Source organism: Pinus tabuliformis, chromosome 4_2, assembly GCF_031772625.1.
Source record: "Pinus tabuliformis cultivar Carrire ecotype Pingquan chromosome 4_2, CPIR1, whole genome shotgun sequence".
Classification (NCBI taxonomy): domain Eukaryota; kingdom Viridiplantae; phylum Streptophyta; class Pinopsida; order Pinales; family Pinaceae; genus Pinus; species Pinus tabuliformis.
Window position 1 is genome coordinate 416,027,355 of NC_142304.1, and position 14,448 is coordinate 416,041,802.

The window sequence follows — 14,448 nt, forward strand, 5'->3', positions numbered from 1 at the left end:
TTGGATGCCCTAGTATTTGCACAACTTGGCTGATTGACTCAAAATTGACCGCATTTGGTTTGACTTGGCGAGAAAAAGAGTTGAGGCAATAAGTGATGTGAGTTTGCTTATTTGCACCCTTGCACGCAATAGAAATCAACAAACATACATATCTGGTCTCTACTTGTTCATCTTTCTATTCTTATGCATGGATTTGTACTTGTTTAACTTGCTTTTTGAATATTTTATATATTTTAGAAATTTCCCGACTCAATTCACAGCTTTGTGGTTGAGTCTAAGTTGACCCCGAGTCAAAGGGTTCACTGAGTCTCCAATTCCTAGTAATGCAACTGTGTTGCAGAGTTTACTCAAAGTTGTTGAGTTATTGGCAATGCCCGCTGATTGGTTTCAACATAGCATGCAATTTGGGCAATTGATTCACTGGCCAAGGAAGCCTGGAACTGACACCAGTTTGAAACTTTGATCTGTAACAGCATATTACCTATATGAATGGAGGCTTTTGTGAGTTGAATTATTTATAAATTTATCTTCCTGATCCATCACATAAATACATTGAATGCCAACGCATTTCGAACCAACCAGTGTGCTTCATGGTCAGGGCTTTGTGTGGTTCATGATCAGGACAAAATGTGCATATCACCTCTCTGCACACTTGGTCATACAGATTATTCAGCTATATGAACGTTCTTCAATGCAGAGACTGAAAGGCAGTGTTTGAATGGAAAAATGGAACATCTTCCCCTTGGCTGCGAATCTTATCACAACACCTGTGTATGTGTTGATCCTGTGTCACTTACCATGCCTGTGGTGCCTACAGTCAATGCACTTCACAGAACTAACAGGGGATAAAGAACAAAGAACAGAGCATGCAACTAACAAACCCTAAGAGCAATTCGGTACACCAAAACCAGAAATTACAGCGAACCAACAATAGCAACACTTGCAAACAAGAGACCGCTAAATATAAATGAAAAGATAACGAACACGGAAATAGAAAATTGCACACAATAGTATGCAGATCTTAGGTTGAGAAAACCTTCCTGGGGAATGAAAACTCCACAATTAGACAAAGCACTGTCTTGCGGGTTTGCTTTAATTCATGCCTTAGAATCAAATACAATGGAGCCATAGAGTCTGTCCTCTGAATATAACTGTAATTTCCAGAAACAAAAACAGGTATGGTCGTTCTCCTTCCCCTCAGCTTTGTTCTTCTACGCCCAACCCCCCTGCTGTTCCTGATTTCGGCCTTTCCCACAAAAGAAAATGAAAACACTTATGTTTTACCCTATAACCGAAAACATGAAAGTTGAAACGGTTTTATCTAGTAAATTTTTGGCCTTCTATACGATCCAAAAATTAATGCCAAATAAAATGGAAAGGTGAAAAACATTAATTTACAAAGGTCCTTACATATCAACGACCAATAAAGCAACAACAACAATTGTTAACATGGAAGCAACAAGAGCATCCACTCCAATGTACAACATAAATGCAGCAATTCGCAATCGCAGCTTGTCTCACTTCAATGAGGTTCGAATGGAGCTGTTTGCATGCCAATTATAGCTGCTTAATAACCAGTGGAAGCCCGGAGAATCCACGGCCCCAAAAAACCTGCAACAATTTCCAAGTGTGAGGATCTAAAAGGTTGACATAGTCCTGACCCTTGCACATGAGGCCTTCAAATTTAAATTGGCATTCTGGTTTCGTTTTAAATTACATTTTAACTGTCTAACTATTACATGATTGGACCCATTGTGGTTGTGCATTGACCATTTTTGGTCATGAATTGACCTATTTTAGCAATGTATGTGTCCATATCATTTAGTAGTTAGACTTCTTCATTTTAATAGCAATGTTCAAAGTTTCTAGTGGGAATAAAACTAAGCCCCGGAATGTTTTCTGAGATTGGAACAGGAATTTTGCACATTGATACCCATGTTGCTAACCTCAAATGGAAACAACCTGTCAACCCCTCTACTACTTCTGGGATCTCATGTCCACATTCTCCCACAAGGGCAATTCCATATATTAAATACTGGCATATATGTGTGTGAGAGAGGAAACTATGGGCCATATGGCTTAGTAGGAGCGCTCTCCCCTTCCGGGATAAGGTAGTAACCCCTATCATGATTAGTACAAGGTAAAAGCTGCTTTCAAAACATGTGAGAAAAGTCAGATCCATAAAAAGCAGTGAGCTGTTTGGAGAATTGGAGGTTAATATGTCCATCCCTTACGGGTTTTTCAATGGAGCTGCAAAGTAGAACCCTAAAGAACATGGTGGAGGTATTCTTCATATATCAGATCATAACAATATCACTTTTGAATGACTTGGCCGAGCACAAATAATTCAGTAGATGTAAGGGTAGCCAGCCTAGTGATGACCACTGCTTTCGAGAAAGGGATATGGAATGTGGAAATAAATATATATGGCGACTCCAAACTAGTTACTGATTGGATATAGAATTCTTATCACAGAAACTCGAACTTCTTGCGATAAAGTCTGAAAAGCTCAAGTGCAACTGCAAACCGAATGAAAACAAAGACAAAGAGGGGGCCACTGTCACTTCACCAACCCTCTTCTACATTTCAAGAAGGCTCACCTCCAAATCAATGGAGGCTTCCTTAGGTCAATATTGCTGGGATTAGGGCACAGACTTCCAAGGTGATGTGAAGTGGATTCTTCCAAGGTGATGTGAAGTGTAAATCCAGCAAAATGGTTTTGAAAGAATTTTAGCCTTTGGTTTGAGGAAAGGACTGGACCAATGCTCCTTCCTACCATTATTTTTGGGGCATATGGGATCAACTAAGGACTCCCTCGGGGAAAATCAAGTGGATCTATAATGATATCTAGAGCTGTCCACTACTAACCCGTCCACTACTAACCCTAGAAGATACCCCTTGTATCTTATAAAATCCAAAAGTTAAGGAAAGATTCTTCACTAGAATTCTTCCTATGGTTTCAAGAAGGGATTCATCCAAGAAGAGACGAAGTGAATGCACCATCTCCACCAAATAAGAACAATTACACCTAAATCATCCATAAACAAATCCAACAATATCAGGGAGACCATTTACTCATAAAATCAAGATCACCCATCAACCCTAGCCATGAAAATCCATAAAAATTGCAAAATCATTCACAAAACCATCTCCACAAGAAATTGCTCTAGTCATCCTTCCACAGCGTATTAGAAAATAAAAAATGTAATAAAAATTCCAGAACTAGCCAAGGGATTTCTCTCCCAATACATCCATGAGAAAATGATAAGGAAATGCGTCTCTATTTATAGGGAGATGTTCATCTTCCTTTTACATTAAAATATTGATTCTTTAGCTAAAAAGTAAATAGATGTTCATCTTCCTTTTACATTAAAATATTGATTCTTTAGCTAAAAAGTCCCTAATCTAACCTATGGGGGAGTAAAAACACCTTCTTCTATCATTAGTTAGTCCAAAATATGGATTGATCGTGCCACATATACAATGAAATCAACCCTAAAGAAGGGTATCTCCCTCCACAAATGATGCAAAGAAGGCCCTTCAAGATGCCACATCCAGCCTCTAAAGGCCTCCCAAGAGCTCCTTTCCTCCACAAAACCAGTAAGTACAATCTCTATGTATCCTCCAAAATGGGTAAGTGGACTTTCAAAGTGAATGCTCAGCATCAAAATCCCCAAATAGTCGATCTCCTTCACTCATCATGTAAGAACGCCAAATCATCCCTTAGCAGTGGATGTATGGGTTTTTTGTTGTCACATCCGTATAACTCATGAACAAATTTGAAATTTCCAAAGGGGCCAACCCCAAGTCTCACATGCACAGGTCGGCCCAATTCATATTTAATAAACAGATCAGCCCAGTTAGATGATACAAACCTCAAAGGTCTAGAGAAACCATCTGGATGAAAAGAACAGTTTACATAGATTACTAAGCATGGTCTAGTACAATGGTCACACTTTTGACTAACCATGATACATAATACAAATAATCACGATGACACAACTGATCATGGAACCATGGACTCTAACATTATCTAGAAATATGCATGAGATAGGCTCAGATGTTGGAACAAATTTAGCGAAGAAAGTACACTAAAGTGAAAATGAAAGGTAAAAGTGTTGAATTCCAGCATTCTGCAATTCAAGTAAAACCCTCAATAGCGCGTAAAATAAGGGCCACTGTGAAATATTAAGCTTCTCTCCTCCTTCATTCAAACAGGAAAGCAATATATATGTCTCCATAAAGGATGAAACTTAAGGATCCTTTCATCAGCAGTAGTTTTTCTTCTAGCCAAAGCCCTAAAACCTTGTGATTCAGCCACTGCCCCCATCAACTTATCAACCAAAAACTTTTGAACAAATAAAAGAGCCTTACTCCTGGGAAATGGAATAGTTATTTTCTTTGACACTTCTAATAACTTCATGAGGAAACATACTCTCTCTGGTTGATGAGCTCCATGCTTTGAGGTCTTAGCTACAGGGGCTTGGAACACCACGATTTTTTGCTCAAGGCTGGATTTAGGGTAAAAATTGACCACGTGATGAAAGCTACCTGCAGCGAGTTGGCAGCAGGGGTCAAAACCCTAGCTGTAGTGGAGAAAGCCGCCTCTCTTCATAACCAAAAAAGACGCAGCAGCAATACTTGCATTCAACAGACCGATGGATAGAATGAATGAAAAGAAAATGAACACAGAAATAGAGAATGCAGATAGTAATAGACAGATTTCAGGTGGAGAAAACCCTCCTATGGTATAAGAACTCCACAACCAAATAGATCCCCGCTTTGCAGGTTTGTTTTAATCACACTCAAAATCGAATTCATCCACAGAATTCCCACTTTAGACATAACTGTATTTACCAGAAACGGAAATAGCTATAGTTATTCTCTTTCATCTTGCTCTTCTCAATTTCTGCCTTTCTCCCAAAAGAAAATGAAAATTCCTATTAGTTTTTCCCTAATCATGACCTTGAATTTTTTTTTATTGAGTGAATGTTTTGGTTTCAGTACAATGATAAAATCCACTCGTTTACACTGTAAAATGGAAAAGGTCAAACACAGTGATTTCCAAAGATACAATCAACAATCAGCAAAGCAACGACAGTAATTGCTTTAGATCACAGAGGCAGCAACAAGGAGCATAACACCACTCTGCAACATAAATGCAGCAACTCGAAATAGCAGCTTGTCTCACAACAATTTCATTTGAATGGAGTCGTTTACAGGTCAATTATAGCTGCTAAACAGCCAGCAGAAGCCTATAGAATAAACTGCATTTCTGATTATGGGTGGCCAATTTCCAAACTGCTGGCACACTCTTATGAGGACTTCCAGTTTAAATTGGCATTTTGTCCTTTTTTTATTCTTATTTTATGGATTATGTCTTAATATCAATGTTCAGAGTCTTTTAGTGGGAATAAAACTAAGCCCTGGAATGTTTTTCCTAGGTTGGGACAGGTATTTTGCACATCGGTACCCAGGTTGCTCACTTCAAAAGGAAACAACCCCTCTCCGATCTCATGTCTAAATCCTCCCCCAAAGGGCAATTTCATATGTCAAACACTGGCATGTGTGTGTTTCTTTCTCTATATATGTCAATGGGCTATAACTTATATAGTTAAAAGTTATTATCTTCTTCACTTAAATTCAAATCCTGCTCATAACCCACATGTTTATAATCTATTGAGTATAGCAAGGTATCAACGAGAAGGATAATTCAAATGGTCATAATCTCACTTTTGCTTCGAAGTAGTTTAAGCAGTCATGACTTCCCTCTCACATAAATATTTATAGCTGGAGATAACTCAAGCAGTGACATCTCTTCCCAAGCTGAGAGGCACGGATTCAATTCCCTTGATCATGTCTTCGTCTTACCAAGCTGAGAGGCACGGATTCAATTCCCTTGACCCCCTCATGATCATGAGGTGCTCCCATGGACCACATACCAACATACATCTATGTATGAATGTATGCATCATCATCTACCCAAATTTACTCTCATATCTAACTATTCCAAATATCTCATTCTAGATTTTGAGGTTTACTGTAGATTGATTTTCCAACCGGACTAAACCATTTTCAGGCCAACGTTAGATTTTATGGTATAAAAACCTAAGCCTCCCCTTCCTAGTAAACAAGGAGAAGAAGGAAGAGAGAAACCTGAAAGCTTAGAGAATATTTATTTCTGGATGTGGATGATTCACGTTGAAAAGTTGTGACTCAATTTTCCTTACAGCCAGTAACTAACAGATTTCATAGTTTTGAATTGCTTTTGGTTTAATATTGGGAAACTATATTGGAGTTACATGATAGGAGTTTTTTTTTTAATTATAGAAATCTTGTTCATAGCAGCTTCAGGCATATAGTTTTTGTTTACTATTAATTTGAATAATTAGAAGATTGAATTGCAAAATGCAAAAAAAAACTAATAGTCTTATACACTATATATAATATCGTGGCCGATTTCATTTGCCTAAAATTAAAATTAAATACCATATTTGTAAAATTAAACTTCCCCACATAACCGGTGAACTACATCCTCAAACTAAAAACTTAAAAGTTACTAATAAATATATTGCCTTGAGAGAAGAACTAAAGACTTACTAGTAAGTGTGTCTTGATAGAAGAAAGACTAGCAGTAGGTGGTGATGGTTCTGCTGCTGGTGGTTCTTCCTCAGCGGTAGCGGTAGCATCGGCATCGGCTGTTGCCCTCCAACTCCTGGCGCCAACCATCCGCATCCTTATTATTTTCCGGCCTCCTCTTCTTCCTGGCGTTTCCACCCCTCGTATTCGTAGTTCTTGAGCATTTTTTGGCCAGCTTTTACCAATTGGCACTGGCAAGGGGAGAGTGCAGGCATAGGCTCGACCAGATATCATGATAGATTATTTATGGACGCGCCAACGTCATCGCCATTCGCCCACAAGCCTATTGGCTATATATACAAATTATTAATATAAGGAAACAATTTTTCTTCTAATTTGGTGAACGCATGGTTTTGAACACACGGAACAATTTGCTCCAATACATCAATGAATCACAGCCACTTTTATTTTATTCATGGTTAGTGGTGAGCAAACCGCTATAATTGTTTGTATATTATTTTTTATTAAAAAAATTTAAAAACTCTAATTTAATATAATATAAGTAAATATTTTGTGATTAAATAATTTATTTTAAATAAAAATTAATATTTTTTTGAAAAATAAATTTATGTAAATAATTACTTTATAAATTAAATATAACATTATTGTATAATTATATTTAATAGTGTTTAATAATTTTTTGCTTCGGCTTGTTACACAATATTAAGAGTTAATATATGTTATATATTACTAATAAATATATAATACTAATACTAATAAATAATACTAATAAATATTTATTATAGGATAATATATAAGACTAATACTAATAAATATTTATTATAGGATAGTGTCAATACTTAATTATAGAATTGTGTGTATAGTCATAATGATTATTATGTATTAATTTTAGAATAATTAGATGTTTGCGTTGAGATGTATATAAGTAATACACATTTTTTTGGGTTAATATTGTCATAGGAATTGACAATACCTTAAAGTTTTATCTGAGGATAGCAAATTTTGAGTGCAATTTTTGTTGGTTTTCCAAAAAAACGACATTTTGTTCTACAAAATAGCTTTGGAAATTCAGGACCTAAAAATTGCCAAAAAATCAAAATTTTCAAAATAGTAAATTGTGCTAAAAAATAGGAAACATATAGGAAACAATGTTGGGGTCCAATTGGAATAGGTGGGTGGCCACCAATATCCACCTGGATCAACCTCGTTGTCCAAAGAACTCTATCCATTCCAATTTCTGTATCACAACACCTTCAATACTGGAGCTCTTTCAAAACAAGTTATATAGTGGGAGATGTACCTCCCACATGGTTTTCCATACACCCAAACTCTCTATAGATAATAACAAAATCACTTTATCTAACTAAGTTCCATAGCTTAACCAACTTATTGATTGTAATATTGATCATTCCCCACAAAATGTAATTAGAATCTATAAATGGCTTTGGGAAAAAATTAGGGTGAATGTAATTTTCAATAGATCACATGATAGGTAATCATTAGCTTAATCACATCCCCTTTGTACCTTATAGCATATATTTCCCAAATAAAGCTTTATTCACTCCTAATTTTGCTTGAGAAGGTCCTAAGACTTCTAAGTTAAGATATTCATATTGAGTTAGAGCCCTTCCCTAGAGTATGATTCCACCATGGTATTAATAATCATTCAATTCACTCTCAACATCTAACCTACACCATTGTGGGTTGTGAGAATTGCAGTCCTACAATTTAAGCAAACTCACTTTCTCTCATTTAGTCCCCTAGCTTAACCAACTGATTCAATATAATATTGATCATTCCCCAACTAATATGGAAGGATTTATTCTTTTGGAAGCATGAAAAATTGTGCCCGAATACATCATTGCATCATATTTATTGCATCACAACTACTTTACTTGTTAATGACAATCAAAACATTTTCAATAATAATAATAAGAGTAAGAATAATCTAATTTTGAGGTCACAACTAAGCTACACACCAAATTGGTATCTTAGACCCTAGGTTTTTAGACAAGGGACCCCTCCATATATTTATTTGATTGTTAAAATTTATGAAGATACGCGGTCTACTCTCATCAAAATTTGATATCAAACCAATCGAAATTAAAGTATAATCAATTACCAAAAATATAATATTACATCTTACTAAAGATAAGTTTTCATGAAATAATTTTATAAAATTAAAACTTAGAAAATAGAAAAGAAATAAAATAATTTTTTTATTAAATAATAAAAATAACCAATAAAATTAAACTATATAATTATAGGTATGATAATAATAAATTATTAATTTTCATATTTATAATTATATGTACATAAAAACATTTATTAAATAATAAAAATAACCAATAAATTTATTAAATTATATAATTATATGTATGATAATAATAAATATAATAATAATTTATTAATTTTCATATTTATTATTATATTTACATTTGGTATAAATGAAAAATATGAAAAAAGAAAAATACCTTAAATCATATTATTTTTAATTTAATTTTAATTAACATAATTTATATATTTATATTTATATCTATATATATATATATATATATATAATTTTTATAAATAAAGATTACAAAGTAAAATTTATTAGTTGATTATAACCAATTTATTCATAAAGAGTTTAAGTCATATTATTTACAAACATAATAATACAATAAAACAAAGTATATTGGTTTGAGAAACAATTATTAAATATTAGTTTAAATATATCTTAATTCTGGATTTATCAAGAGTAAGAGTGATAAAAAATTTTAAGATATAAACTTTTTTTTGAGTGCAAAATTTGAAGGAAAAATTATACTTTAAAAGGTTTGATCTCTCAAAGTGATAAATAATTCAATAATTAAAATAAGTCAAAACTGGTTTAATATTTTTACAATAATATATATATATAGCTAGTTAATAATTAAAAATATATAAAATTAGTACTAAAAAATTATTTCTCTTAGATTCATATTGTTTTGTTAGGTCAATTACTAATCTCTAAAACTGTAAATAAAAAAATTAAGATTTTTAAAAAACATTAAATTAAATATCAATAATAATAATAATAATAATACGATATATTTTATTTAATATTTTTGTTTTCTTATTTTTCTTCCACTTTCTTGATTTAATTTTTTTTTTTATTTTTCCAATTCTTCAACGAGATCATGATTCCTAACGTACTTCAGACCCCAAAGTGAATCTAACGTAATAACATGAATATCTGTCAATGCAAATTTATATTTTTAATTAAAAATATATTATAAAATTCTAAGAAGTCTAATCTCCACATGGAACATAAGGTTAAAAGACAAAAAATTCCTCACTGCTCAAATTTTCATCTAATGGTGATACGCTGTGCTCTAAACATAAACAGATTTTGAATTTAGCCTGTTGCAAGGAAACAAAATTCTTGAATGAATGAATGAGATTCACAATCTAAAATATTTTGTCTTTCATTTGAATTCTTTAATATTTTCTGTTATCATTTTCTCTTTTCCCACCGTTTTGCTTTCATTGTGACTTGCTTTCACTCCATTTGGCCAGTTATGATTTATATTATATTTTTTTTTTTAATCTCATCTATACTTTGCCTTCATTTTTTTCACTTCATTTTATTTTATTTTAATTTTTCTTTTTCACTTTATTTTACTTTGCTTTTCTGGGTTAGTCCGGAATATTGTAATAAGGTAGTTATCTTATAATATTTTGAAGAAGGTAGTGATATTATAAGTATTACATAATAAGCTTGTGATATTGTATGTACTATGCATTATGCATTATCTATGTGATCTTTATTGTTATTTTGGATCTACCAGTTGATTTGTTTCCCAGAGGAATATGTCACAGTCAAGTTATTCAACATTTTATAAGGATGTAGAGCTCTGGTGTACAGTGGTTTTTACAGTAAATGACTCACATATTTAGAATTTTAGAATTCAATACTGTAATTAGTTAAAAAGGATGATAAATATGTGAAATGAATAGTAATTTGGTTTATCTTAGGCCAGTCACATATATCAGAAACTCATAATTTAACATATTGGAAACCACTATCTTATATGATAAACTTGTGATATTATATGTACTAATCGCATTATCTGTGTGATCTTTATTGCTATTTTGCATCCACCAGTTGATTTGTTTCCCAGAGGAATATGTCATAGTCAAGCTATTCAACTTTTTACAAGGATGTCGAGCTCTGGTGTACAGTGGCTTTTATAGCAAATGACTACAATTATTCAAAATTTTAGAATTCAATATTGTGATTGGTTAAAAGGAATGATAAATATGTGAAATGAATAGTAATTTAATTTACCCTCAACAAGTCACATATATCAGAAACTCATAATTTAACTTATAAAAAATTTCTATAAACTGGAACCGAAATCCAAACTCCAACAAAAAAATATATCCTTCCAACCTATTTGAACTGCCTAAAAATATTGGTATTAGGTCCCATCAGCAACAGGCTCTTGAGCTGCCCGAAAATCTTGATGTTAGGTCCCATGAGCCTGGACCCTGACAGGACAAGGAACGCCTGCTCGACCTTTCTGGCATGTGATAAGACCTTTATTTTTTAATATTATCTCTGATCTACAGGTAATCGACTACCTTGATAGTCCTTTAAATTTTGCTAATAATTTTTGTACACCATTATGAGCCACTGATCTAATATCCATAGAATATGAAGATATATCCGGGACAAAAAGCCCACCATTTTCTATATATATCACTTCTGTTTTTCTCAACGCAATATAAATCAACATAATATAAATCATATACTGCTTTTTCTTTTGAAAAAAAACAAAAAAACAAAGCCCTTAACAGAATCAGAGCGACTCACAAACCCTCACCGAGACATCGTAAACAGAGAGATAAAAGCAGAGAGCAAAGGCCACCTCCATAAAGGCCAAAAAGCAAAGGAGGACCCGAATAAAGGATAAGCAAAAACCAGGCTGATGTGAACGTAGGATAAAATATTCCAGACCGTCATTCTCCATCTTTTGTAGTTTGTTGGCCATCTGAGTGAATAGTTGGCTGCTAATCAGGGTTATTTAAATCTAATTCATTATTTATTGTTGGGCAGTATGGTGGTTTCAGTTATTCCAGGTTTTTTATTTTGCTTTGATCTATGGATATTGTCAAAATTATTGGTAAAATTATGTATTATTAAAAAAATATTTTATTTTTAATTTCAGTTTATTTTAGGTAGTTTAACGTAATTTAAATATTTATATTTATATTATAAAAGAGTACAAAACATTATAACATCTATATCTCACAGGGGAACACCTCTTAATATAATTAACTATCTTTAACATGTTAGTTGTATCTTCTTTTCTTTTTTTTTTCTTTTTTTCTTTTTTTCTTTTTCTTTTTTTCTTTTTTCAAAAGGTGGAAAAACCTATCAAACTCAGTTTTGTCAAACCAACATTGTGGACAGCCATCTCTGGCTGCTATCGGCGAATGTCAGTTGACACATCACTGTTATCAAGGAAAACCACGCTACCTAAAATAACCCGCTGGTGGTCCGTAAGGGAGCAGGCTTTCACTCCTGCCAGATGCCTCTGGGTCTTGGGCCGTTAACCTGTTTCCTTACGTCCAAGGAAGACGAGCTCTTAGCCAAGCAGAAGCAGTTTTAGGGCATACTCCAGGCCCAATTAGTTGTATCTTAACACAATTAACATGTTAATTGTAAATTTCCCACCATATATATTTATGATTTAAAATGTCTTTACATTTCACATTTAGCAAACATTCCTTAGAAGAAAAAGGATGCATATATAGGATAATACAATCTTGAAATTTGATTTAATGAATGTTAGTAGCTTTAATGAATGTGAAGAGTTGTTGATAATATATGGATGGTTTTTCATAATTATTTATTTGTTTTTATAGAATTTTTATAATATATGTGTTTGTTTAAAGGTAAAGGATTATGTTTTAGGTGTTTTCAATAAATAACATGAATAATAAGTTTTCAAGTAATATATTTTAGATTTGAGTAAGATAGCCAGTTATTATGAAAAATAATTGTGTGCATAAGCATAATTATTATTATGTATTAATTTTGGAATTACTAAGATGTATAATGAATAATATATAAAAGTATTATTAATGCTTTGATTTAATGTTTAAACATTTAATTGTATTAATGTAAAAGACTAATTAAGCTTAACAATAGCTTCAAGGGATAGCTTAATTGGTCGAGTTCTCATTGCTAAGTACTTTGCCAATTGGGAGGTCATGGGGTCAAATCTCCTCGACGCCCTTAGGGTTAGGCCCAACCAAAGAAACCAATGGGTAGATCCCTTCAAGCAAGTTTAACAAGTTATAATCAACAATTATGTTATTTTGTGCCCAACTAAGTAAATTAATCATTGTTATTATTGTTAATAATTGGATACTTTATCAATATTATGTCTGAGTCAATTGTGTTATAAAGCATGTGTGGTTGCATTTTCAAGAATTAACTTAGAGCCTTGCAACGTACATGGATTTTATATATGAACACTATTATAGTTGTATCATATTTATATCGTGTGTTATCATGAATGCATAATTCTATTTTTCTTAAGCAACTTTGGCCAATAAGGAATCACAAATAAATTAAGTCAAAGAATTTGTGCCCTTCCTTCATAAAGCTCTCAAGCATATGGAGATGAAGAGTATGTTATTTTGTGCCCAACTAAGTAAATTAATCATTGTTATTATTGTTAGTAATGGGATACTTTATCAATATTATGTCTGAGTCAATTGTGTTATAAAGCATGTGTGGTTGCATTTTCAAGAATTAACTTAGAGCCTTGCAACGTACATGGATTTTATATATGAACACTATTATAGTTGTATCATATTTATATCGTGTGTTATCATGAATGCATAATTCTATTTTTCTTAAGCAACTTTGGCCAACAAGGAATCACAAATAAATTAAGTCAAAGAATTTGTGCCCTTCTTTCATAAAGCTCTCAAGCATATGGAGATGAAGAGTTTCAAAGTACATAGCAGGTTGCAACAAGTTTTGTGATGTCGTTAGCAACATCATGGAAAATCTAACTTTTGCATCACTAAGTGGATGTTTGACAGTTATTAAATGGGAGAGGGGATTAGTTTTAGAAAAAGTATTCTTCTCTTACCATGACATATGGATTAATTCTTTTTTTTTTGTAAGTAAGGAGATTATATTATATAACAGAATATAGTACAAAAAAACCGCGATGGCGGATCGAGAGCAGGAAAATACAGTGAACCATGACTAGACATCTGCTCAGAGTTTTCATCAAAACAGGACTGTAAACAGCATACCTCGCAGGGCAGCTTGACCTTAACTTGTTCCTATCAGCCGACACAACTAAGACAGTACATAGCATGACAAATACATAGACAAACTGAAGCATAGACATAGACAAACTGTAACAGAGACATATGTAAAGCCGAAGAGAGCCACACCGGGAACGAAGCTAGATATATTTTCCCATCTGGCTAATGGTATCCAATCCCATCTGCCGCATGTGGGTGTCCATCCTGGCTTTCATTGCTTCAATAGTTTCATTTTCCTCTGTCCCTGTTTTGGCAGGTTGCGAGGTTCCGGGAGCTGCATTGACCGTGTCTCTCAGAATCTGGATGAGGAGGGTGAGCTTCCTGTTGACAACTTGAACTGCTTCATGAACTGTGTTAATCCGCCCTTCCAGAGTGTTGTTATAGTTTATTATCTTCCCCATCTGCTCCTCCGTAACAATCACTTCAGTAACTATGTTCTGCTTCTCATTCTCCACAGTTTCCAGGGCTTTGGCAATTAGCATTTTGGTTCGCTAACTTTCGGCCTTCGTCCTCACGAATTGCGTGGCC

General features: G+C 33.4%; 1 protein-coding gene across 2 annotated transcripts in view; it reads right to left on the bottom strand.

Annotated features, from left to right (window-relative positions):
* The window catches only part of LOC149169721 (plastid-lipid-associated protein 6, chloroplastic-like), a 56,029-nt gene extending 49,086 nt beyond the window's left edge, over positions 1–6,943 (bottom strand). Inside the window, exon 1 of one of the 2 annotated variants that reach the window (XM_089427153.1) lies at positions 6,601–6,943. In XM_089427153.1, coding sequence (XP_089283279.1) covers positions 6,601–6,873 — 273 coding nt within the window. In that variant the 5' untranslated portion in view covers positions 6,874–6,943. The remainder of the gene's footprint in view (positions 1–6,600) is intronic. The other variant, XM_089427154.1, reaches the window with a different exon arrangement.
* Positions 6,944–14,448: the final 7,505 nt, after the last annotated feature.